Genomic DNA, 27,103 nt, shown 5'->3' on the forward strand with positions numbered 1-27,103 from the left:
GATGTGGAGGTACAAGTTTGCACCAGAAGTTGAGAAGTGGACTTATTGGTGTTTTCTCTAGGTGATTTCATGAAATCATGTCCCCACCCCCACCACCAAATTAAATTTCTTCTTAAACATGGTTTTTAAATATCAGGCTTATTTCTGGTGACCCAGCACTGTAAAGCAACTTTTTAAGAAAACAGTTTTGTCGTCAACACATTGGAAAGTTTATACATAATAATCATGGAAAAGCAGAGCAGCTATTAGAACATATAAGGTAAATAGAGGAAATAGGGGAAGAAAAATGCTCATGTCATCTATGGGTTATCCTGAAATATGAGTTTGCTCTACTTACAAGTGCTCCCTTAAGTGGGCTTTTCAAATACAGATGGATGTGATAGAAAAATCACCACTTTCGACTCCTTGGAAAAATATTTTTTTCCATAATGATTTTAACAACAGCATCTTAAGGGAGGGGGTAGGTCAACAAATAATTTTTATAGTCAGAATATTCCAAGTGACCCAGTCCATCATTTTTAAATTTTGCTCTTTTAGGATAAGTTTCCCTAATTTGCCAAACCAAAAAAAAAAAAAAAAAAAAGTGCAGGGATATTTGGATCACTTTTGTTGTTTTGTTCTAAATTTCATTTTCACACCCTTTCTGTCAGTTGAGTCAAGGGCTGGTTTTAACTAGGACATGAAATGAAGATAATATACCTGAAAGGCGAAGGTGTCCTTCTTACCTTAGTTATTACAAAATTTCTTAAGATTGCTCATGCCAACAAATGATCCCCATGGATGTGTAAGTGGAATTAAGTGGCACACAGAGGTAAATTATTTTTAGTTTACTCCCCAAATAGGTGCAGCCAGTCTCACTTTATTCAATTTTAAAAGATTACCAATTCATTTATGTAACATGTAGCACTGACCTATCCTCACTTTGTGCCATTTATGCCATGGGAAAATAAAAAGAAAGAAAATGACTCCCCTCGTTGTCTGATCTCAGCAGAGCCAGTGCTTTGAGCAGGGCGCCTTCAGGAGGCTGCATAGTTGCCAGCTGTCTTTAATTCCCCCAAATCTTTAAAAAGACAAAGCTGTCTTAAAAACCGCATTCATAAGCAGAATGGAAGATTAACCCTTAATTTTATTATTTTCTTCCTCCAGACAGTAACATAGAGGTACTTCTTTTTTAAACCAAAATGAAAACATATTATTGCAAATAATTCTTAAAAGACCAGTCCCCCAGAATTGGCCTGGGAAGGAAGCTGGGGCCAGTCTCACCACCAGAGGACAGTTGTCTTCAAGGTGACTTTGTCTACAATAGTCTTAGAGATTTTCACAGGTTCCTATTTAAAATGCAGTGTTAAATGTCAAATGGGAGTGTGTGGGAAGACACACTCCTGTCATGGTCCAACTGAGACACTTCTTCTGCAGATATATTCAAGAGATACTTTTTTCTTTGTGCATTTTCTTTCCCTCATGCCTCAGATGTAATTTTACTTGTACATTTTCTTTCCCTCTGTTGCTGTGTTTACCACTTCTCTGTAAGTGGGGATTGGATAGCCATCACCAGGCAGTCAAGGCTGGTTAATTTCCATGCTTTCAGGTCACTAGGCAGAATACACACACACACACACACACACACACACACACACACACAGCAACAGAAGTCTAATTATCTTCAGGCTCCATGTGCCCTGGCCTTGAACTTACCAGGCTATAGCAGCTCCTATGCTCTGCTCAGAGTCTCTGCTTGCTTCCTTTCTTCCCTTTCTTGCCCAACAGCCCCTCCACCACCTGCATAAGAAACTAGCTTTGGGCATTGAAACCGCCAGGGCCCCAGAGAATGGAACTAGGTTCACTTGTCCCATGAAAGCCAGAGCGCATCAGGGGGCCACTTTTGTGCAGATGCCTGCTTTAGCATTGTATTAAGGACTCAAACCAAAGGTATAAACATGCCCTTTATCTATTAAAAGAAATCAGGAGGCTGGGAAATTGTATCTTTCTATTATTTATGGCCCACAAATAATAGAAACTAACACATAGAAAGTGTATTACAAGGAAACACATTATTTTAGCTGGTTAGCTTATTGAAACGACTTTGAGTGTGAGTTCCACTTACACCCTGCATAAAGGAGCCAAAATAGAAGACTTTTCAGAGCAACCTCAGAGTTTCTGAAATGCTAGTTGTTGAATCCTCCCCCCATTATCAGATAGGAGTGGGGCCAGAAACTTCTAGATTTGCAAACCCACCTATTTGGGATATAGTTGACTAACCAAGGAAAGGAATAATGCTAGAAGAAAATTTTTTAAAATAATTGCAATTGGAATTGAATTTTGTTTTCATTTTTTAATCCAGCTAAACCATTGTAACAAATCTATTACCTGGAGATCAGGAGAAGGTTATTGAAAGTCTTGATTTTGATTTATTGGAGAGTTATATTTGCTCTCAGAACCCTCAACCTTCCTAGAGTTGTCAGTGTACTATGAAATTTTTTGATCATGGGAAACATGTAGACATTGGGATTCCACCCTGTTATATGATGGTCTGATGGGAGAACTGTAGCCGTCTGCAGCAATGGTTGGCATGCAGCTTAACGACTTAAAAATTCCCAAGCAACCCTACTGCTAAAATTCTTGTTTTACGATTTTATATTGATGCCCATAAGAAAATTAACTAATTGCAGTTTTCTTTTTGTCCTTTTGCACCTCTGTTTGCTGCTTCCTGTCTCTCTCTGTCTCTTTCACATCAGTCACCTGAGCTTGGCACTGACTCATGTCCCTTGTCACCCCCATCAGCCCATTCTGACCCCACATCCCCCACTGAGCTCCGTAGGAGGTGTAAGGAGAACGAATGCAGAGCTCCAGGTTCCACCCCGCCCAGAGCCCAGCATCTGCAGGGAGAGCTGGCCCTGGACTCTGACAGCCAAGGGAAAGCTTACGTAGGGGATCAGGACGTGGCATTTAGCTACAGACAGCAAACTAGCAAAGGAGCCACTTTGTTTTCCTTCTCCTTACAGCTCCCTGAGTCCTTCCCCTCCCTCCTAGATGATGATGGGTACCTCTCTTTCCCCAACCTATCTGAAACCAACTTCCTGCCCCAGAGCCTGCAGCATTATCTCCCGATCCGCTCACCCTCCCTCGTGCCCTGTTTCCTCTTCATCTTTTTCTTTCTGCTCTCCGCCTCTTTCTCAGTGCCATATGCCCTCACTCTCTCTTTCCCTCTGGCTCTGTGCCTCTGCTACCTGGAGCCCAAGGCAGCCTCCTTGAGCGCCTCCCTAGACAATGACCCGAGTGACAGTTCAGAGGAAGAGGTGTGTACCTCGGCATAGAACACACTTCCCCTGCGTGTTCCGTGCTTCGGTCCGAAACAAGTGTTAGCCGGCTGCTGCGATAGTGGTCCTACTTTCAGAGCCTCATTTATTGTCTGTGCCAATTATGTTGAGGTTTTGTGTGTTGGGGAGTCCAACCCAGGCCCCAGGGTTAGGCACAACACCATGTGGATGCAGCAGTCTGAGTGCAATCCTGAATTCTCTGCTACCCACTGAGTCCTAGGTGGGGTAAAGGACTCAGCCAGAAGTCAATTTCAAATAGCCCATTAGTTATGTAAAAGATCAGGGCTAAGTTAAAGTTTCTGATCGGTTATCATCTTACAAAACAAATCACATATAAGACAGATAAGTAGCTTCCTGCTTAAAATGAGATTCAAGGAGAGATAGAGAGAGCACTGCCAGAGGGGCCATGTCACAATCTCCTGGGTAGCTTTCCAAATATGCAAACTAGTCTCCTGGAGATTCTGAAATGCCCCCCCCCCACTACTCTCCTTGATTACAGTTATCTTTATTACTTGAGTAGATCAGGTCCCATCATGCATTGGGTCAGAAAGGATGTCAACAACAGTTTGAAACAGCCACCTGTCATTTGTCATTGAAAGGACCAGAAACAGGACCAGGAAGACCTGCATGCAGTACAGCAGTGTCCAAATACAGTCAGGGAAGGATTTATTTAAGTTTTCTTTACATTATAAAACCAGGCTGAAATTTTGTCTGTGTTAGCAATGCCGGTGCATAAATCAGACAGCAGTGATTCTTCCAATTCCACGAGACAAAATCTCCCCATAAGTTGACAAGAGGGTCAAATCAAGAAAGCTGGTGAGGTGTCTCTGGCCCTAAACCAGGTATTGCATAGTGGAGGAAAGAATCTGTCAGCATTTGGGTCTCCCTTCCTCATCTCAGCAACTGGGCGAGTTGAGGGTACAGCCCTCAGCAGCTTTTGCTCCTAATTTCTCCCGTTTCCCACCTCTCCACAGCCCTGTGAACAGCACAGCAGCTTCCCTTTCTCCACACTTCAAACAGAGCGTAGGGAAAAGAATAGAAGCAGCCGCCAGAGGAACTGGCTGTCACATCCTCTCCCGCCTGAGCCTCTCCCAGGCTGCCTCCAGTTCTCCTGTTTCCACAAAACAAGGGCTTCTGAGACAGGAGACACATGTGCTCCTAGCATTTAAAAAAATATACATCACAAAGTCAAGGCAACACACACACACAAAAAGAAACTATTCAGATTCATGCTCAGCTAAAAAGCCATAATTTGAGGTGCACCTGTGAGTATTTAGTATTGTGAAGGGGTGTGAGTACCTGTATTTAGTGATATTATAGCCATTTCTGTACAGCAAATGGAAAAAAAATATGAATGATCTTACAGGTGCTGTAAATGGAAGTCTAGTTTGTGGTTTTTTTTTTTAATTTGATATTGCATGAGAGTCTTTTTCAAAATTCTTGGGCTATGAGACTATTATCTCCAGCTGTCTCTCCCCTATCCCTTTCACCCTCTCTTTCACACACATACATGCACACACACACACACACACATATGTATCTTTTTGTACTTGAAAAATAGAACTGTTTTAAGTCCAAGGCTTTATTATTACTATTTCTCACAGTAGCAATATTATCAAATAGCATAGAACACTTTACAATTAAGAAGACAATATTATCTGTAAAGTTTGTGTATAATATTAGCATATTTCCAACCTTCAGATATTTTTTCCTTTAGCAGTGAGTTAGTCCTGAGTCTAAAATAAAGCCAAAAAAAAAAAAAAAAAAAAGAAAGAAAGAAAAGATTTCTATTTTATGCTTTTCTAAATTCTAAAGAACTGAACATTTCCATAGCCAGCCACACAGATCTTGTGCCTAATCCAGGGTATACATCTTGTTGTAATCGGTGCATGAGAGTTAATGTAAACTTGGGCATGTCTGCATTACATCAGCAAAACAAATCACAGCAGTTCATTGTTGCAAGCCAGTGAACGCAGGATGGGAGCTTCCCAGGCCTGGCTGTCCTTGTTATTGCAAACCTCTGAAACCGTAAAATAGCGCTGACCACTGCAGTCCTTGCCACCCCCTTCCCCACACTTAGCCTACTACAGCTCTTCTGCCACCAGACTTAGTATTTCACCATCTGTTCAGTGTCGACTCTTAACCCCAGGTGCAAAGAGTTGTGCATACTAGTTCCACTTGAGCAAAAGAAGTCATATTTAGGTCATTCGGTTTAAAAAAAAATGCAGTTTGCTTACATGGCCCATTTTATTCCCTGGGCCTCAAGCTCTTTGGCAGCTTAAACTGGGTGACTTCCCATATAATTCATCTGTCACGTTCCTTTTACAAAATCACTAATGACAGTAGTTCTTTTTACATCTCTCATATGTTACAGTGGCTAAATCATAGTGCCAGCCTTTCTCAAAAGTGAACCCCAGTATAGAAAGGATTAATCACTTCAAACAAAAAAAGTGGTTGGCCAATCATTTCTTTTCTTCTGTACTTTCAGAATGATCAAATAAGAAGGACAGAATATCAAATCATCTGTCAAGAATCATAAGATAAATTTAGCTCATCATAACATGTAATTGTGAATTTCTGAGTAATTTTTTTGATAATACAAAACAAAGAGGTTCAAATTTGGAGAAAAAGATTAATCCCCTCATTTATGCATTCTAGTTTGTGGGAAACAGTATTATTGTATGGTAACTGATGGCATGCTGCACCTTTTCTGGTTTTGTGTATTCATAATATATTATATGAACAGCAGTTGCTTAAAAAACTGCTATATTCAGTTTTTCTTACTTCATTGACTGTTGATCAGGTACTATGTTAGTTTACTAACTAGAAACTAAGTAGGAATTTGAGGGAGTTTATAGCTTTGGGATTTTGTTTTGTTTTATTTTGTTTGAGATGGGGGTCTTGCTATGTTGCCCAGGCTGGCCTCAAACTTGTGATCCTACCTGCCTCAGTTCTTTCCAAGTATCTGGGATTATAGGCAGGTGCCACTACACCCCTTTTAAGGCAGTTTAGATATGGCTAAAGATATTTGATTATGTTTGCCAAGGAAACTTAATAATTACATAATAGGTTAATATCCATATATCATTATAGGCAATTTTTAGCTCTATCCATGTTAGGCATCTTATAAAGCACTTAGTATCCACTATCCAATATAATTTGTCATGTTATTTCCCCTGTTTTCCAAGAAGGAAACTGGGATAAAATATGAAATACACCCAGTGTGTTGCTGGTTTGAACAGCAAGGATTTGAGCAAATTGTTCTGACATCTGACCCCTCACTTGAATCTACAACTGAACTCTAGTGCCAAGATGTTGGAAAGTTACTGAATTAAATTTTAAAACCACATGGGAAATGATCTATGTAGGAATACAAATATCTCAAAGAACTTGAGAAGTGTTGACACAACTAATTAGGACATTAAGCATAATTATTTCATGAAAGCCTAAGATCTTTGAGTTATTCTGTCCATTTCAACAGTAGCCTGTCTTTTTCATTCAAATTGATCTTTCCTTGGGCTGTCAGTTTGTAAAGCCATAGTAATACCATAACAATCACCCTATAAAAAAATTCACAGCCCCTCTGCCCCAATTGTTAACCAAGGTGGTCAGATCATGAAAATATATCAGCCAGGCTTTCTTCTCTGAAAGAAATCTACTGAAAATTATTTTCTACTTGGGTTTAGTCAGATGACAGCCTCAGGTCCATACGGCAACATTGCATTCTGACTCCTTCTCTTTAGAAATTCACAAAAATGAAAGTTTAGGGACAGTGCCAAAAAGTCAGACTGGCCATAAATCCATAGAGATAACAATGTCCCAGTTATCACTTCCTGTTTTTTTTGTTTGTTTGTTTTTCAAAGGAAGGGATATTTTAAGAGAGATTCAAAACTATAGAGCCCCCAGTTCCAATTTTTATTTTCAAAACACCAGTCCAAAAATTTGATCAAGGGAATGTTATGAATAATTAGTTGACATTGAAGAGGGTAAGTCCATTAATAGGGTGTTTAGATTATGTCTTCATTTCAATGCTCATTGCTCTACTTTACTCCAGAGAAAATACTGTTTTCAGTTATAACCCCCTATGAAACACATTGAAAACCTGTCCTGAAATTATTATTTTAATTGTCCCCTAAAATCCTAGGCTCTGTCAAATGCTGTGCTTTGTTTTATTTGTTTCCAAGTAGATGTCTCTCTCTCTCTCTCTCTCTTTCCTTATTTTTAAATGATTTTTACTATTATTTGCATCATTTGAATGGTATTTTTTGCAATGAGATATTTAAATACGTATTTTGATATACCTCTATATTAGAGGGTGGGATAAAATAAACAACATGTAGTCTTAAAAAGTACCTATTAACAATGCTACTTGAAAATATAGTTACATTTTTCATCTATAAAACATATGCCTGTGAGTCACTGGCATGTGCTTTTTATAAATTCATAAGTAATGCAGACAGCCTGATGTTGGTAAATGGGCATAAATTATCCAAACCGTATAAATGAGGGGCTGAAAGTCCAGTGACTGTTAACAGTAGCTTTTTATGTAAATTTGTACTTTCACTTACCTTTCAAATGTGATATTGCTAGAATGAATGAATAAATAAATAGGTAGAAAATACATAAACCTCTTTTATTTGCCTTAAGCATTTTTAGGAGGGCTTTTTCGGGATGTTAGCGGAAAGGGTGGGAGGAAAGTGACAAATTGGTTTTCGTGACTCGTAGCACCAGACAGGTCAGTGTGGCCCACGCAGTCGCTGCAGTTCCTGCGGGCTGTGCGTGCCTCGGGTCTTCCTCGAAGGGGGCTCTGTTGACAACACCTAGCTCTGGCTCTTCTTTTGCTTTGGCTTGAAGCTGCATTCTTGTGGGAAGGTAGTATGCCACAGATCCCAGAGAAAGGAAATGAGCGGTTCAACCTATAGGTAACCCCACTTGACCAGATGGGTTTGTTTTCTATCCCTGCCTCCTTCCTGGAACCTGATCACCTCTGCGCTCAATAGACTGACAGTGAGCGAACCGACACCGCTGCGGATGGAGAAACCACCGCCACCGAGGTTGGTGTTCCACTGAGTCTGGCTGGGAGCTGCCTCAGGAAAATGGCCCAGGGGGTGGGGGGAGCCCTCTGCAAGTAAGAATGCTGCGTATTAGATTTGGAGTAGGGATCAATTTATAAATTCTAACTTCCATAGTAGGAGTTAGATCCATTTTTAATTGCACAGGTCAGTGGATCTCAAACTGGCTTGTGCCGGAATTACTCCAAGGGCCACAACCTCACGTTTTTCCCTTCGGAAGGACTGAGATGGGACTAAAGAATTTATGTTTCTAACAAGTTCCCAGAGGAGGTTGACTATTAATTCTAGGATCATATTTGGAGAACTACTTTCCTCAACTGATAACACCTTGAAAAAGAAGGGTGGGGAATGCAGCTAGGCATGGTGGTGCTTGCCTGTAATCCCAGCTGCTTCTGAGGCTGAGATAAGAAGAGAGTTCAAAGCCAGCCTTAGCTTAATTAAGCAAGGCCCTAAGCAACTCAGTGAGACCCTGTCTTAAAAAAGTGTGTGTGTGTGTGTGTGTGTGTGTGTGTGTGTGTGTATGTATGTACATGCACACATGCATGCCCCCAAAAGAGCTGGGGAGATGTGGCTCAGTGAAGCATTTAGCTCTTGGGTTCTATTCCCTGTACCAAAAAAAAAAAAAGGAGAATTTTTTTTCTCCTATGTCAAATGAGAGGCTCTTTTTGTATGATACCCTTGATTTGTGAGATAAATCACAATTAATTTAATTAGCTTGCTGGCTGGATAGATATATAGTTTAAAATCCCAAATAGTAAAATAATATTTGTTAAAAAATGTACTTAATTTGTTTTTTGTAGCCTTTGGCTATACTACAGGTGAGTCATAAGGAATGAATTCTCGAAAGAAGAGAAGATTGTCGATAGACATACTTTATTGAAAAAAAATGTAATCACATTTAACAGGAGAGAAACAGTGCTATTGATTCTCTTTTGTTAATTCTTTAGAGTACATTATATTGTGTGTATGGATTTTTGTCATTTTTAAAACATGCACTATCAGCAACTGATTCAAATTTCTGTAAAAAACAGTATTTATCTTTAGTAATGGAAGTTAAGATGTTTATTTTCCAGAGTGCTAGAGAATTCAGTTTTTACTTTGCAATAAATTTTACTTGGCGTCTTATTTTATTTTTTACATCATCCAATCATAAACATATTTTCTAGTTGGCTATTTAGGAAGAAATGAAAGTACTGTTATGTTGTATCTGTACATCACTTAATCTCAGAAAAAAAATATTTCATAATGGTATATTATTAAGTTTCTTCTTTTGGAAATGCCATATTTTAAAGAATTACTATTTTTTAAAGTAAAAGGTAATAGTGTGAAGCTATTATCCAGTTTCTTTTAAGCAATTATAAATACACTTATTAAAAGCTAATAATTTTCTATGCCAAATATAAAAAAACTACACCTTGATTTTGTAAGAGTTAGTGACATAGGCTCATAAATTTAATGAATGTCTCCATCCTCCTGTATGCTGTAAATGAAAACATTTAATAATAATACTTTAAATTTCTATAGCAGTTTTAAAACTCATTACAGAACACTTAAAGCACGGAAGCAAATACATTGAACAGTAGATTGTGAAGAGCTGTGAACACACCACACCCTTGAGCATCAGGACGTCACCAGCACTGTCAGTTTCTAGTAGCTCCTTTCCATCTTTCCCTTCCCTTTATATGGCCAATGCATGGGGTCTACAGAGTAGGTCCTCGACCCCACTGGCAGATAAGGAAACTGAGACCCTTGTAATTGAAATTATATGCTTAAGGCCACTTGCTTGAGAGTGACCCTTGTTTTACCTGTCATTTCACTCTGCATGTCTACTTGGAGCACAGTGGCCTAAAGCCCAGGCTCTGGGTCAGAAAGCCCTGTGAGAAGCACAGCTTTACCATGCAACCTGTGGCTTGGCACACTTACCTAATTACTGGTACTCACATGTCCAAGTTGTAGGCAGGTTGTTGAAATTAGACAAAGAAGGATAATATAGTAGCTTGGGGTATTTTCTAAAAATATTTTAGTACTTTTTTAACTCAAAAGTTGTCCTTATCTTAAAGAAATGATGCTGCTATTGATGACAGTCATTCCTTTTTCTTTTTTAAATTTTTTTCTTTCTTAGAAAATCAAGGTTCTTAGGGCTGGGGTTGTGGCTTAGCAGTCGAGCACTCATTTAGCACATGCAAGGCCCTGGGTTTGATCCTTAGCACCACATAAAAATAAATCAATAAAGATATTGAGTCCAACTACAACTAAAAATATGAAAAAGAAAATCAAGGTTCTTATAAGTTTTAAAATATAAGAATCTCTGTTTAATTCTTCCATCCTCAGTTCTTTGATCCACAAATTGGGGGTTGTGTAGCTAACCTCATAGGACTCTTGTGAAGACTCATCCATTGTAAGGTAGCTATCAATACCATGTAGCCATATCCCTTCTTAGGAATTGTAATCTGGCTCCCCAGACCTCCTGAACCATTGGTGATGGTCATTAAGAACAGCCTACCAAGCCCTTGCTGCCACCTTCCCAACCATGTACATCTGCTCATCAAAGCACCAAAGACCCAATGGGCAAGAAATCTTTTCCTTCTCAGTGCTTGTTAAGCTTCATAATTTGTGAGAGTGTTGTGGATTGTGTATAAGAAAGAACTGCATCATTACACAAGTGCAAACCAGTGTCCACACTTAGCAAGTTTATATAGGCTTTTGAGTTCTCTAATCTCAGAGTAAATTGCATGGTAAGACTTTATTTCCCACTCTTTCTTGATGCTGGCAGTCGGACCAGGAGGAAGATGCAGAGCTCAAGGCACAGGTAGAAAATTAAAAGTAAAACACATACCAGTGTGTGATAAGTCATGGTCTGTGTACGGTGTTCAGATCTCAGCATGCTCTGTAGCTGTTACCATGTCGATGGTGCAGTGCGCAGGATGGAGTTTTTTCCCTTGACTACGGTGTCCCTTACCTTTCCCTTTCTTCTCCACTTTTTTCAGAATAGTCTGATTAAGCGAATAAAGGGTGAAAATGTGTATGTCAAACATAGTAATCTTATGTTAGAGGTTGGTATTGGTATATACCAGTGCATGTTTGTGCGTGTTGTTCCCCCCCCCATAGTGGCTTACCTGTGGGCTCGTACCATGATGCATGAACTGTGTGCTCACCTGTTAATAAGTGGGGATGACTTCTCAGCCTACTCTGATTCCTTATCCTCTCCTAGATGTAGATCCCTTTTTCTTCTATGTGTACTTAATTTAGTTCTCTTTGGTCACCTGTGCATTCCTTACAGTTTTTACCTTTCAAATTCTTTTGGTTTTTTATGCTTGTGTGAATTTGATTTCTTTTCTTTCTCTTTTCTCTAGAAAATATCACATTTTCACCAGAGCGTGTGTGTGTGTGGTAGTGTCATGAACCCTCTTCAAAATTGTTTTCTTTTGACTACTAATGAGATTGACTTGACTTTTTTTTTTTTAAGTTGAAAGCCAACATGAAAGGCTGACTATTGGATTCTTTATGTTCCGAATGTAGGAGCTAGATAAAACTCAAGATGAACTGATGAAACATCAGACCAACATTAGTGAGCTGAAAAGAACCTTCTTAGAAACCTCAACAGACACTGCCGTAACGAATGAGTGGGAAAAGAGGCTTTCTACCTCCCCGGTGCGACTTGCTGCCAGGCAGGAGGATGCACCCATGATCGAGCCACTGGTACCCGAAGAGGTCAGTATTCAAGCTTTGGGTTGGAATTGTCTTCTGTTCACTGGTTTCACTTCTCTACAGGGTCTGAAACTAGGAAAAGGATTTGGCAAACTTCTGAGTAGAGAACCTTCCCTCTTTTTTATATATATATATATATGTGTGTGTGTGTGTGTGTGTGTATATATATATATATCCTGAATTGAGATGCTGTGTGCTCCAGAGGAAAGCTGAAAAGAAAATGAATAGGTGGCCAAAAAGCATGGTTTCAGGTGGTGCTGGCAATGAGCAGAAAGCCACAGGGAGACTGTAGTGCCAACTGGCTAATTCTGACCAAAAACCCTGTATTTTACAGCAGAAAAATTAAGATACTATCGTAGTGAACAGGTACTTGTAAATGTGCTTCCTTCGTCTCCACTGATGAATGACCTGAAAACCCATGTATTTTTCTCATCAGTTGCAAGGTGGGACCTACTGAGATTGTCTGCTGTTTGAGTGATCAGAAGTTGTTAGCATTTCAGTACACATTATTTTACTTTTCTGATAACTGATTATTTTAACTGATTTATAATTGGTTTTTATTTGACTTTTTTTAATGGAGAAATTACAGGACAAATTTCCTTTTTTCTTTTTTTTTTTTTTTCTTTTTGGTACTGGGGATTGAACTGGGCACTCAGTCAACCCCTGGGGCACATCCCCAGCACTTTTTTTAAAATTTTATTTAGAGACAGGGTCTCATTGAGTTGCGTAGTGCCTCAACTTTACCGAGGCTGGCTTTGAACTTGTGATCCTCCTGCCTCAGCCTCCCAAGCCACTGGGATTACAGGCGTGTGCTACCACACCCAGCTGACAAATTTATTTTTAAGTAAGGTTTAACACAACCCTATCTAGTGAAAATGGAATCTTTTTAGGGAAAAAGAGAAAGGAAAAAAAATATCCAGTTCATACAAGCATAAAATTCCAAAGAATATTATAAAGGTAAACTGTAAGGAATAATCTTCATGTGACCAAAGACAGTTAAAATGAATACATAGGAAAAAGGCTCTCCATCTAGGAGAGGGTAAGGAATCAGAGTAGACAGAGAAGTCAATCCCCCCTTACTAGCATACAGTGCTCACATTTTGGTGGTATTTAAAAGCTTTTCCATATAGGAAAGCTCTCTTTCAATATACAGCCAGAGTTAGGGTACAGCTGGTGTTATTCCAGGGCTCCCATTGTCTGGGACCCACGGATTACTATCTACTGTTAGATATCATTTTGCTTTATCTCTCTTCTAAAACAAGCAGGTTTAGAAAACTGCATATTTTGGGCATTGTTTTGGTTAATCTCCTTCTTAACCAAGACTCCTTTATTGTGAACTGTGTGTCCAGGAAGCTGACACAGAACAGAAAATTAGAACTTATGCCTTTATGTGTGAAAAAGCCTTTAAACAGTGATCTGTAGGCAACATTCAGGTCCTTGCAGTGAAATTAAGAATCGAATTACGCTCATTGTTGATCGTTTTCTAAACCGCCTTTGAAAACTTTTTATCAAAGTGACCAAGATCTCACTATTGCTGTATTCATGACAATTTCAATACCAGCTAAAAAGTGCCCATGGGAATTACTTTGTAAAGGGCCTTTTATGCAGAATAAATGAAAAGTACCTTTACCCAAGGTATGCCTTGGGTACCACAGAACACCACTGCCATTCAGAGGACTTGAGGTTCAAGAGACAAAATTTTCTCATTCCATGTTTGATTTAAATATTATAGTTCTTGCCTTATTAAGAAGACCACTTGTCAGTTATGCTGTCATAAATTTTATTTTAATTGTTCAAGTTTAGCCTCACCCTATTTTTTGCTATTTCTTTTAGAATAATGTGCTAGCCCTAAAGATGTCAGACAACTGGACTAAGTTACAAACATACATAATAAGTAGCTACCCAGAGCATAATAGACAAGAAGAGCCAAATGTCTCTTCCCATTGCTAATACTTAAGAAAATGTCAGGTGGTAGCCACTTTGAATGTTTTAGGTTTTAGCTTATTAGAGAAGTTAAAGGGTGGTGATAAAAACAAGGGGGGACTTTTAAAAAATCAAAGCCATTAGAATGGTAAAATATCTATTTTTTACTTCTGATTTAATCCTGATTCTTAGAAAATTATATTGGATGAACTCCAAAATATTATAATTTAAGGAGGTGATATTTTGACTATAATGAACTTTCCATGGATGTTGGTACCTTGTCTGTGCTTCTCTGTCCACACATGTTTGCACAATGGCCTTTTATAATGCACATAGGCCTAGCCCATGTTAGGGATATATACCTTAGTGGTTACTTGAATACCCAAAGTTTTCAAATCCCAGCCCCAAATCAGTATCCATCAGTACCTATGCAGCACCAGTATTGTCCCCTGTTTCATGGGAGTGGTAGATTAACAGGTGTGTTCACTATGTAACTCCTTGAGCTTGATGCTTAGCACAGTTGATTCTCATTATCCACAGATCCTGAATTTGCAAATTCACTTGCTCCCTAAATATATATATATATATATATATTTGGTAACAGGGATTGAACCCAGAGCTATTCAAACACTGAGCCACATCCCCAGCCCATTTTTTTCTTTTGAGACAAGATCTTGCTAAGCTACTTCAAGCCTCTCTAAGTAGCTGAGGCTGGCTTTGAACTCATGATCCTCCTCCCTCAGCCTCCTGAGCTGCTGGGATTACAGGCATGCACTACTGTGCCCAGCTCCCTAAAATTTATTTGTAGAGACCCTTAATCACCCAAGAGTGAATGACAGTTTTATAAAGGTGTACCAGAAATAGGACCTTGTTTCCCAAGTATAATACAGAGATGAATGTTTAAGAAACTAATGTTATAACAGTTGGAATATACTATCTGATTATTTTCTGAACTCTAATGTTAAGTCCTCTTTTAGATTAGCAGCTTCTCTTTATCAGCACTTCAATTAGTAGTAACTACTTCTCTAGTAGCTGAAGTAGTTGGGTTGGAAAGTTGGCCATGTTTAAAAGTTAAATCTCAGATCTATATCCCTTTTTGTGGCATACTGTTTCTGTTATGGACATACACAGTTCTGCACGTAGCCCATGCTGACATTTCCAATGATAAGACACACATTTTAAAAATTAGTTTGTTTCAGACAACAGAGTATACTGAAAACCACTTTATTTTTTTTCTTTTTATTTTTTTTTCTGAAAACCACTTTAGCCACTGGGCATTTAAAAAAAAAAAAAAAAGCTTTTTTATCTTGGGAATAATATGAGGAATAATATGTAGTTCAGTTATTATAATTAGAAGCCCAGAAATGTTATTCTAAAAAGTACCAGTAATTTTGACCTTTCCTTCATGTTTCTCATTTCTATTTGAAAAAGAGGCTATGATTGAAAGTTTTAAAAGGAAGGAAGAAAGCATCATATGATCTACATGTCATGATGCCATATAGCACATTTTATGTTTTCCAATGCCTTCCTTCAAAATTGCAGCAGGACAGGATTCGTTTTTCTCCTTCGAATAATGTTTTTAATCTCTCATTAGGAAGGTCACATGAGTTAGCTTACATCAGTAGCTCCTGTAGGAAGTAAGTGCCAGATGTTCCACTACAACCTCTTGCAGGCAAACCATTCGATGTAGTACTTATCAATACATTAGTAGGTAAACAGAAACTTTAAGCAGTTTCCTAAAATTATATCATTTATAATGATAAGATTCATTGAAAGCGTTCCATTGTTCTAGAAACTTTGAACGTCCTATGATTTGTTTTTAGACTAATTTTCCAAAATATCCTTCAGTTCCTACTCTGTAGAGCTGTACTGTGTGCAAAGATAGGCTTGGTAGCTACTGTATTGCCACTTGAATTAATGAAAAAAATAAAATAGTTTAAGAAGTAAAAAGCTAGTGCCTGACATGAAGTATTTACTTTAATGTTTCTTAATTCTATAAAGAAAAGTGTGGTTTAGTCTGCTTAATTTAAGATATTCTTAAATTAACTTCAAAATTTATTCACCATATTATAAAAGTTCAAAAAAACCTTGAATTTTTGTTTATTTGTTGAACAACAAAGAAATCAGTCTGATACCATCTCAAAATTTAAAAATTATTTACAAATAGCAGTAGATTATTTTATGAAAATTGGATGTTTATATGACTCAAACATTTTTCCATTTCTATGATGACAGAATATGCTAGAGAGAAATAAAGGGTTTCTTCACATTTGAACAGTGTTTGTGTTAGTTACTTGCAAAATCATGAGTGAGTACTTAAAGTAAAAAGGAAGAAATTTTAAAAATTTAAGTAGGAAACAAATTCTTACTCAGGTGCTGCCTGCTGCAGAGCAAGGAAATACACACAAGGTTGGCTCATTAGCTGCCAATTTGAATAAGCTCAGGTGGACTTAGACTATTTCTTACATTAATAACAATGATTTACTTCTTCAGGAAAAACAAATTTATATATATATATATATACACACACACACACACACACATTTATATATATGGATATAGATATACATTTATATGTATATATGGATATATACGTATATATCCATATATATGGATATACAGTTAAAGGACTCTCTTCCTAACTTGCCTTTTTGGAAACTGTCTACTTCCTCTTCTCCAACCCAACCCCCTTTATTCAAACAGACCAAAGAAGAAAGAGAGATTTCTGAAAAAGTTATATTTTTGCAGCAAGGAAGTGCTCCATTCCTTGAGTCTCAGGTAAAAAAAAAAAAAAAAACGATTTTCTAAAGGAACTATTCTTCAGACTTCAGTGTCATTAAAGTATCTTTAGTTTTTATTTTCCTTTTAAAATTATCTTGTTTCCAACTAAGGTAAGTATATTATTTTTGCTTAGGCTCTGGGGAAGGGGAAAATAATTTTAATATGTTGGTTATCATTTATGCATCATTTCTTTATGGCTTCTAATCCTAGGTGATTATATATTACCATTGAAGCATTATGATTGTACTTTCTAGTAATAATCTTACTGAAGTTTGTACTGCCTGTTTTTACCCGTAGAGTGGCGCTAATTTAGATGACTTGATTGACTTTGAAAGTTCTGAACTTGTATTGGTTTTTCCCACTAGCCAAGTGTGATTAAGAAAATACAGGAAGGAGACTCTGCTGATTCTGTGGCTACTTCTCATCAAATAATTTTCCAGAAAACTGTCCCATCGGCCCTAGAAGTTATTTTTTTTCAATTCATTTCATTTAGTATAGCACCAACATGTAGATCAAACTGTGATCATTCTTCTTAAGGCATACTTATTTCTAGATTCAAGTTTCCAGGCTACAATAAGTACAAAAATAAAATACTTTCTAGTAAATCAAGCTGTTCACCTCCTTCTGGTTTAATTGCTCTTCCTTTGTCACCTGTTAAACTGGTCAGCTGTTAACCTGTCACTTCCTAGTAGGTCTACCTGAATGCAAAGTTTTCTTAGCTTTAATCTGCTTTATTGGAGCTAACATTAAGCAAAGAGGAAGTCAAACTACTGAGACAGTGAACTTCAGCTGTAATTAAGATCGGGACCCTGTACAGACTTCTCAGGCTTATTTTAAAAAGATCCCAAAGTGTCTGATCAGTGGGGAATGTTTCGTAAGGATGCTGTGAACACAGGTGCACTCAATATTATTTGAATGATAAGTGCGGTCATGGATTCCCTTCCCCATATAAGGAAGCACAATCTACAAACGTGGAAAGTGATGTTTACAGAAATTTGTAGACTGTTGGAAAGTTCTTTGTGGAAATTAATGGCATATGAACTTTATTATTATATTTATTATGAAAAACTTGCACAATAACTTCAATAATGTTATCTAATCTTGAAATACAAAATAATCAAATGTGCATCTTGCAGATAGATTCCTTGCAAAATTTACCAAGAATGTCTGTTCCTGTTAAAGAAATATGAAATTGTAACCCTACCCTGCAGGATACATTTCAGGATGAAGGTTATAGTTAGTTAATTTCAGAGGAAAAGAGATAATACCCATAATTTTTAGATTAATAACACCGTCCTGGGCAGTCCCATCGCAGACCTATGTGTAGCCCCGGGCCTGATTTTCTTAAAGGGTTCTTATTTTAGAAATGGGATGTCATCAGAATTTCTAATTTAGCTTTTATATTTTAAATATAGGGCACAGAGGATTGGGTTATTGTAGACAAAATACCCACCGAGGTAGTTGGTGGTGATTCGAAAAAGATTGTGACTTACAAGGTGGTGACGGTGAGCAGTAGAACTGGTGACATCCCAGCGGACATTCTGGAATCTAGCACTGTTGAAATGCGGAGCTTCGATGATTTGGCCCGAGAATTGCAACTGAAAGAAGAAAACAAACAGAAAATATACCCTCTAGGAAAATCCTACGACACGGTCTCTGGAAGAATCGTTACTATGACTGGGAAAACCAAAGACGGGGAGAGAGGAGCGCAGCCCTCCCCGCTAGAGGCCCTTCAGAAAATGGAGAGAGGCGTGTCAGAGTCAGGGAAGGCTGTTTCCATCCTGACAGAATACGAGGTCCTGGAGTCCCTGGCCGATGACAAGTCCAGGAGAGGACCCGAGGTCCAGACGACAAAGCGGAAATTGTCAGAATCCCTGGCTCCCATCAAGGAAGCTGAGTCTCGCCGGCAGAGTCCTGAAGAGCATGACCTCCAGAAGGCTGCAAAGCCAGGGGAGGGTGTGGCCGTCCACCCTCGCCCAGAAAGTGCCCGGTTCAGCATAACAGAGCAAGTACCAGATAGTGAGGTCTTAAAAGTGGGACTCTTTGGTCCCCGAAGGAAGAGCCTGTCCGAGTGGAGATATTCCCAGGAACCAGCCTTTACTGTTGCTACTGCTCATTATGTCACCGAGTCGTCCGCGTCCCGAGTGGTGGTAACCAGCAGCTCTCATTCGGTTGCAGTTTAAGATTCCAGCATGATGTTATTTGAAGCAGTACCCTTCCACCCCAAACCTTTCTGTTTCTCTTGCTGCTTGGCTTTATGTTGAGAGCAGCCAACCCAGCTTTATGATTTTTTTTTTTTCATGGTTCAGTCAATACCGCAGTCCAAAGTCGGCATTAAAACACTTTTCTGTTTTATTTCCAGCTGCCCGTTCCCAAGATTTGATAGCGCTGCTGTGGCTTGCAATGAAGGAGAAAAAAAAAAAAAAAGATCTGCTTAAATCAGCACTACCCAGTTCCTAATAACTCTCTGCTTTACCAAACAACAGCTCATGGTCACCCCACTTTGCTATTTTATTTCCCATTCTTTTCTGTTTCCACAGTCCGTATCTTGGATTCCTTCATTTCTCCTTTCTTTTTTTTTCCTCTGCCTACAATTTTGTCTAACAAGCTGTGAATGTGTATGTGGCTAAGTATGTGTCTGTCTCTTGTGCTTGACTCTGTCCATTTCTTTGTCCTCTCAGACTAAGCAGACTTCTGGTGAAAAGCTCATGGATGGCTCTGAAATCTTCAGTTTATTAGAGTCTGCGCGAAAACCAACAGAATTCATAGGAGGGGTTACTTCTGCTTCTCAAAGCTGGGTGCAGGTGGCCATTTGCTTCCATCCTGGGGTTTCTGAATGTTCTCATCTGCCTTGCTCTGTGCCTTTGGGGGCGGGTTGTGTGTTCGTGTTTTGCATTCAACATTCCAAGGTGTCTTCCGTAATTGTCCTTTGTGCCTGCTTGGTCATATGCCTTTAGTTCCATTTCAAGAATACACCTCATATATTCCAGAGGCAATCACATTGAGAAATTGTAATAGCATTTAATTTTTAGAAGCATTTTATCTCATCTATTGGGTCTGAGAAAAACAACCAGAACCAATGCAAATGTGCTATGATGCTTCCGTTCATTGTTTTTCACTTGCATATTTTATTCTGTTTTCTTTTGTGGATGCCGTGAAGTAGCAGCATAGGCTCCAGTGTGTATGTTTAGCAGGAGGCATGCAGCAAAGCTTCTGGTGGGAGGAATGGAAGCTAATATATAATTTCTATCAATGTTTCTGATTATAAGCACCTGATGCTGGCTTTAATCATTGTAGTGAGTGGCGGCTTTCATTTTTCTTTTTTTTTTAATTTTTATTTTTGTTTCTTTGACCTTTGGACTTACGGAAAATCACTCTGATGCCACACTGTTTTCCCATACAGAAAGTGGAAACCAAGATCGAGTCCAGTGAAACAGAGACAGAAACCACCCCACACCCCCAGCCACTCAGCACTGAGAAGGTGGTGCAGGAAACTGTGTTGGTGGAGGAGAGGCGTGTGATGAACGTGCACGCGAGTGGGGATGCTTCTTACACAGCTGGGGAAGATGCAGATGCTGCAGCACAGTCCATACCTACTGAAGCAGTCAGTGTGAAAGAGAAGGAAGGCTCTGCTGTGACGGAGGGGTCCAAAGAGGAAAGACAGGAAGAGTCTGCTAAGGCTGGATCTGAGCAAGAAGAAGCAGCCCCTGCTTCCCAGGAGCGAGAGGAGGAGCAGGGTACAGCCACCCAGGTTTCTGAAACTTCAGAACAAAAACCTCATTTTGAGGTAACTAGTAGCTAACGTTACTCTGAACACTAAACTGATAATGTGGTGCCCTGAAATTTTGATCAGCAAACAGCTAAGTTCAATCTCCTGCCTTTCCCATGTGGTTTGTTTATCCTGTTTCCTTTGCATCTGGCAGTTAGGGGCCTTCATGCTGGTTTTCAGCTTTGGGGTCATTTACAGACATATCTGTTGGTTGTTAATAATGCATAGCTCCAGGAAGTGGTTTCTGTCATTAAAAGTCTAATTGGCAGCCAATCTGGAGAAAGCATCGTGAGCCAGGATATTAGAAATTCTGATAGTCTTATTCCTGAGTAGTGTACTTATCCAGAAGGACCAAAGCCTATGCCTTTCCAGCCTCCAAGTGTCAAGACTTAGTTCTTTTTTTTTTTTTTTGTATTTTTCTTTTTATACATGACAGTAGAATGTATTTTCTACATCATGTGTACATGGAATATAACTTCCCATTATTTTGGTTGTATATGATGTAGAGTTACACTGGTCACGTATTCATATATGAATATAGTAGTTATGTCCAATTCATTCTACTGTCTTCCCATTCCCATCCCTTCTCCCTTCCCCCGCCCCTACCCCACCCCCCCGCTGTCCAATCCAGCAAATCTTCCCTCCTCCCCACAGACCTATTGTGAGTCAGCATCTGCACATCAGAAAGAAAATTTAGCCTTTGGTTTTTTGAGATTAGCTTATTTCACTTAGCATGATAGTCTCCAGTTCCTCCCATTTACCAACAAAGGTCATAAAGTCATTCTTATGACTGAATAATATTCCATTGTGTATATATATTGGTTGTTAATAATGCATAGCATTATTTTATTTATTTATTTATATATATATATATATATATATATATATATATATATATATATATATATATATATATTGGATATTTTCTTTATCCATCTGATGAAGGGCACCTAGCTTGGTTCCATAGCTTAGCTATTATGAATTGAGCTGCTATAAACATTGATGTGGCTGCGTCACTGTAATATGTTGATTTTAAGTCCTTTGGGTATATACCAAGGAGTGGGATGACTCTGTCAAATGGTGGTTCCATTCCAAGTTTTCTGAGGAATTTCCATCTATTTGCAGTCCCACCAGTAATGTATGAGTATAACTTTTCCCCCACATCCTCGCTAACATTTATTGTTACTTATATTCTTGATTATTGCCATTCTGAGGAATAAAATGAAATATCAGTGTAGTTTATTCTTTATCCACTTTTAGGAAGATTCCCAAAGTATTTGGAGAGTTGACATCTTAATGCTTTGTTCCTTCTTTTAACAGTGATTAATATAAAGGCATATTTACTTTTACTCTATTAAGATGAGTTTAAAAGATTGAAGAGAGAAAACATGAAAACTTTCTTAAAATTTCTTCAAAATCTTTGCTTTACCTCAAACATTCCTTATGAAAAATGCTATGGAGTTTTGGGAGATGATTTGACATTTGTCTGTTGTGTGCCTTATTCTTCAGTTTATCCCCATGTAATGTGTGAACATTGATTTCATGTTAACCTGTGCTTTTATCAAGTACTAAAGTACCAAAGAGGAGAGAAAAAAAATAAAGGTGTGTTGGTACAAACTGTAATAGCCATCTCTTCACTTCCTGTTGGCACAGTCATCAGCTGTGAAGATGGAAACCATCAGTTATGGCAGTGTTCCCACAGGAGGAGTAAAGCTAGAAGTTTCTACCAAGGAAGTGCCAGTAGTTCACACAGAAACAAAAACCATCACATATGAATCATCACAGGTAAGACAGTCTCTGAAGGCCAGATCCCTGGCACTTTACATTTTCCTCCTCTGAGGGCTGAGTGCACTTAAGTATAGCTACATAATATTTAATTCATGAGACCTAGAGGATCCTGCAGCCAGACCATCTCTACAGAGAGAAATGCAATAATTGTCATTTTATTACTGATCATAAAGTAGCAAGTGATTCCACCAGGTCTTCATAGATCTTGAAATGGAGAAGGAGGCTCAGAAACCCAGTTTTGTCACTACAGATGAGGGAAAATAATCACTTAATCATCCACTGCATACATTTCAAAGTCCCGGGGTTTTGTTTGTTTGTTTGTTTGTTTTTAATGCCTGTTAGCTCTAGCTGTGTTCATCTCCCAGGTTCTGCACAGTGATTGTGAGAGAAGGTCATCCCTCTCCATCTGGTGGGGGGGACCCTCATGGACACTAAAATCTGCAGATGCTCAAGTTGCTTATATAAAATGCCATAACATTTATTCATAAAACATATTCACATACCTCATGTAAACTTTAACTCATTTCTAGTGCTATAAAATACCTAGTATGGTATAAATGCCCTGTAAAGAGTTGTGCTGTGTTATTTAGGGAATACTGACAAGGAAGAAAAGTCAGTATGTGTTCAGTACAGCTGCAGTGTTTTACTGAATACTTGCCGTCCTTGGTTGAATCCTCAGATGTAAAACACATAGACACAGAGGACTGACTATACTTCAGTCATTTTAATGCTTTAAATAACATAGCTAACTCCCAGAGAGGAAATGTAAACACCTGAGGGTGGTGTCTGTTCCTGCCCTTGCTTCAGGTGGATCCTGGGGCTGATCTGGAGCCAGGTGTGCTGATGAGCGCACAGACAATCACATCGGAAACCACCAGTACCACCACCACCACGCACATCACCAAAGTAAGTGAGAGCGCAGACCTTGAGAGCTGGGGGGGGGGGGTGGTGCTCATGCAGAACTTCTGACCAATTAGTTGATAGTTAATTGACTGTCAGGATGCCCAGGATAGCTGCAGAGGAAGAGTCTCCAACTTTTAGGTTTGTGATGCACTTGGCTTCATATGATGGAATATTCTTTCCTTTTTTTGTGGGGGAGGCGGAGGTGCGGGTACTAGGGCTTGAACTCAGGGGCACTCAACCACTGAGCCACATCCCCAGCCCTATTTTGAATTTTATTTAGAGACAGGGAGGGTCTCGCTGAGTCACTTAGTGCCTCACCATTGCTGAGGCTGGCTTTGAACCCACCATCCTCCTGTCTCAGCTCCCCGAGCCACTGGGATTACAGGCATGTACCCCCCGCACCCAGCAGGAATATTCTTTCTGGTGTCCTATGCCTAACATTCTTCAATGGGTGGGTCTTCAAGAAAAACTAGCTGGCCAAACCCAAAGGACTGCACTGGATCCTCACTTCTGAAATTAAACATGTTAAATAACTGCTGGAAAATTCTATCTTAGTTGGTGATATAATCTAAAACTCTCACCATCCTGCCAGTAAGCTGATTCATGAAGCTTCTCTTTGTTTCGTTCAGACTGTGAAAGGAGGCATTTCAGAGACGAGAATTGAGAAGCGAATAGTCATCACAGGAGATGCAGACATTGACCATGACCAGGTAGTGTTATGTGAGATGGTAAATCCCGTAGCAGAGACACAGAGACAAACATATTTGCCCTTCAGTTTCCAATGTTATTCTTCTAGTTCAGCATGGACTCTAAAAATCTTTCTGAATTAGCTTTCCTGTATATGATTTTTGATTCCTTTTGTAATCATTGTACCTCATTTGTAAATTGTGGATGTAGAATTAGCTCGTAAGTCTACACCTTGCTAGTGATCATGCATGTCCGACTCCTTTCTGTTTTTGCCCTTCTGTGATTTCCTGGGGATAGGCTCTGGCTCAGGCAATTAAAGAGGCCAAAGAGCAGCACCCTGACATGTCAGTGACCAAAGTAGTGGTCCATAAAGAGACAGAGATCACACCAGAAGATGGAGAGGATTGACCAGAGGTAAGAGGTGATGCTCATTCTCTAGGCTTGCCTAGGCTGGCATGTGGCATGGGGCACTTCCCCCTCCTCCTTTGCCTGATCCTCCTCTTCCTATTTTCTCCTCTCACTGGTATTTCGGGGGCTGGTTACCAAGAGGGTGAAGAATTGGTCTGTAGGTGCCAGTTTGTCTTGAGATTTGGAAGTTCCATACTTGGGTATGTTTTGCAGCTACTGCAAGTTAGAAGAGAAAGGAAGAGCAGAGTCTGCTTGAGTGGTCTCACCACTATTCCCTTTAAATCCAGGCCCTGCACTCTTTATAATATCCAAATTTGAAATGTCAAATTCGATTTCACTTCCTGTGTACTCAGAACTAAAGCAGTTTTTATTCAGAGAGATGCCATTCGTATGTTCCAGCTACCAGGGAAATTAAATACACCCCTTTCTCCTTTTGATGACCTTGTTTCTTGGTAGCTTGCTCTTTGACTATGCCTACTCATGCTTTGGGGTTTTTTTTTTGTTTGTTTGTTTGTTTGGTTGGTTGGTTCGTTGTTTGATTTCGATTTGTTAATTCAGAACCTGGACACTTTCTTTTTGGGTGTCAGTACATTTCCTGCTTATGTGGGATGACTTTCCCCCTAGTGTACTCTTGTCTCAGGAGAAAGCAAAAATGCAGCCTGGTGATCCTGTTTTCCTTCCGAAAGTGCATGCCTTGCTAGCTGCTGTATGGCCAGCATCATGAGTAGACCAACAGTCTCCTGTGTGTGTGCACAGACTTGCCATGCATACTGACCTGCTGTGCAAGAACTCGTGGGCCCGTGAGCATCCCTTAGAGGGCTCTGAATGCTGAATGCAACAATGAGCTATTTGCACCTGTGCTTAATGGGATAAAACATTGAAGAGACTTCATAAGCTTTGTAACCTCAATTTAAGAAACATTTAGATGGACAAGCAGCATCTCTTAACACAGAAATATCAAAAATCACTTATTACATTCAAACTAATCATATATTGGGAAGATAGAATGTAAAGGAAAAAAAAAAGATTTCCTTCAGTAAGCTTTAGCCACTTGGGTATGTTGTTATTATTGAAGAGAAAGCATAGTGGCTTGGGATGGAGTGTTATAGTATCTTGTCAAAAAAAAAAAAAAAGAATGATTTTAACATCCAAGGTACTTTCTGTGACCTTGATCTGAGCAAACTTCTCAGGTGTTTTCTGATGGATAACTAATTGAATCTCTTTTCTGCAGGAATAATTTAGCTTGCACATGAATCCAGTCATGCAACCCATTAGGAAAACCAGAGCCTATATGGAGTTCCCTCTTCTAACCCAACTGACTTGTATCTGTCCGTGGAAAATTCCAATCCAGAAGAATTGACCTTGACTATTAATAAAGACACTGGCAGAGAGATCTTCCCATAATAAAGCAATCCGAATCAGCATCACTAAACTGATATTGCATGAAGCAACGATAAAATTACAAAAGAGCAGCATTTTTAATTTTCACAAAAACGTCTCAGTTTCCAGCTCTACCTGCACGTTCCATAACCAACAATATAAACCGTGATCTCATGTAACACACAAAAAAAACAATCCATACCTTTCATAGTTTATTATTATTAAAGTCTTAACAAAACTGCAATTTCCTAGGTGACAAATCTTTTGTTTACAGATAAATGAAGATTACCCTAAAATGCTAGAAGCTGTCTAGGTCCAGTGTGTCGGACTGATCTCAGATTAGATGTGCCAATAACCGAGTTTATTCAGTAAACAACTTGAATCTTGTACTTGTTTCCTCTGTTTTTATTATTATCATCCATACACAGTAATGACTCTCTGACCCTCTGGAAATATTTAATGCTTACAGTCTTGCTTTGTGTATCTCACTTAATTTGTTAAAAGGTAGTACTGATTTTAGCATATCATTCATGTGATTTCTTTCTTGTTGTTAATATTGTTCACTTCAGTCTGCGTTTGATCTGGAAAGCTCCCCAGAGTTCTCCAGCAAGACCCAAATATGTAAATTGTCATTGTTTGGGGGAAGAAAACCTGTGTTTTTGTTAGTTTACAATATTATGAAATTTCACTCCAGGAAAACCTGTTGGACTTCTATTGCTTTGTGTTCTTTCTTTGTTTCTTTTTTCCTTGTATTTTTCCATTGATTTTTTTTTTTCTTTGACGTGAAGTGTTTTGTTTCCAAATCTGGTCCATATTTACAATCTAGTTCAGAGCCAAGCCTTAAACTGTACAGAATTTCCACTGTAATTAAGATTATTGAGTGTTTAGTTATAAATAGCCTTCAAAAAGATATATTCTCCACCACACTGTCCACACATCACAGTCCATGGTGAATGGTGTTTCTGCATAGTGAAATAAAAATGGCAAACGCATCGAAAGCTCTAATTTTTCCATGTTTAATAATTTCAGTATTATGTGTGTTTAGCCCAGAGCTACCATTTGCATGACATCAAAGGCCTCATTCATCCACACTGTAGAGACATCCTGTCTGTACAGGATTAAAAAAAAAAAAAAACAAGTGTACATGGTCTACAGTGTGTGGACCCTTGGAAATGGAAATAAAATATGTCTATATAAATACCTGGGTGCTGCAACAACTTCAAAAAGAACATCATAGAATCTCATGTTCAAAGTTTTAATTTTTTTTTTCATAAGGAAAGAGGCTGTATGTTTCTGGGTGCTTTTAATCTACCAAAGGGACATCTCTTTCAGACATCAGCTCCACAGCTGAATAAATCAAACTGCAT

General features: G+C 38.9%; 1 protein-coding gene across 12 annotated transcripts in view; it reads left to right on the plus strand.

Annotated features, from left to right (window-relative positions):
- The window catches only part of EPB41L3 (erythrocyte membrane protein band 4.1 like 3), a 228,250-nt gene extending 201,465 nt beyond the window's left edge, over positions 1 to 26,785 (plus strand). For 4 of the 12 annotated variants that reach the window (XM_081263734.1, XM_081263737.1, XM_081263730.1 and 1 more), the window contains exons 13-19: positions 8,318 to 8,371; positions 11,377 to 11,442; positions 11,909 to 12,100; positions 20,205 to 20,588; positions 22,224 to 22,355; positions 23,166 to 23,264; positions 23,891 to 24,237. In XM_081263734.1, the coding sequence (XP_081119860.1) occupies positions 8,318 to 8,371; positions 11,377 to 11,442; positions 11,909 to 12,100; positions 20,205 to 20,588; positions 22,224 to 22,355; positions 23,166 to 23,264; positions 23,891 to 24,091 (1,128 nt within the window). In that variant the 3' untranslated portion in view covers positions 24,092 to 24,237. The other 8 variants (XM_081263741.1, XM_081263738.1, XM_081263733.1 and 5 more) reach the window with 7 other exon arrangements.
- The last annotated feature ends 318 nt before the right edge of the window (positions 26,786 to 27,103 follow it).

This window comes from Spermophilus citellus (genome assembly GCF_964194105.1).
Source record: "Spermophilus citellus genome assembly, chromosome: 12".
NCBI classification, from domain to species: Eukaryota; Metazoa; Chordata; class Mammalia; order Rodentia; family Sciuridae; genus Spermophilus; species Spermophilus citellus.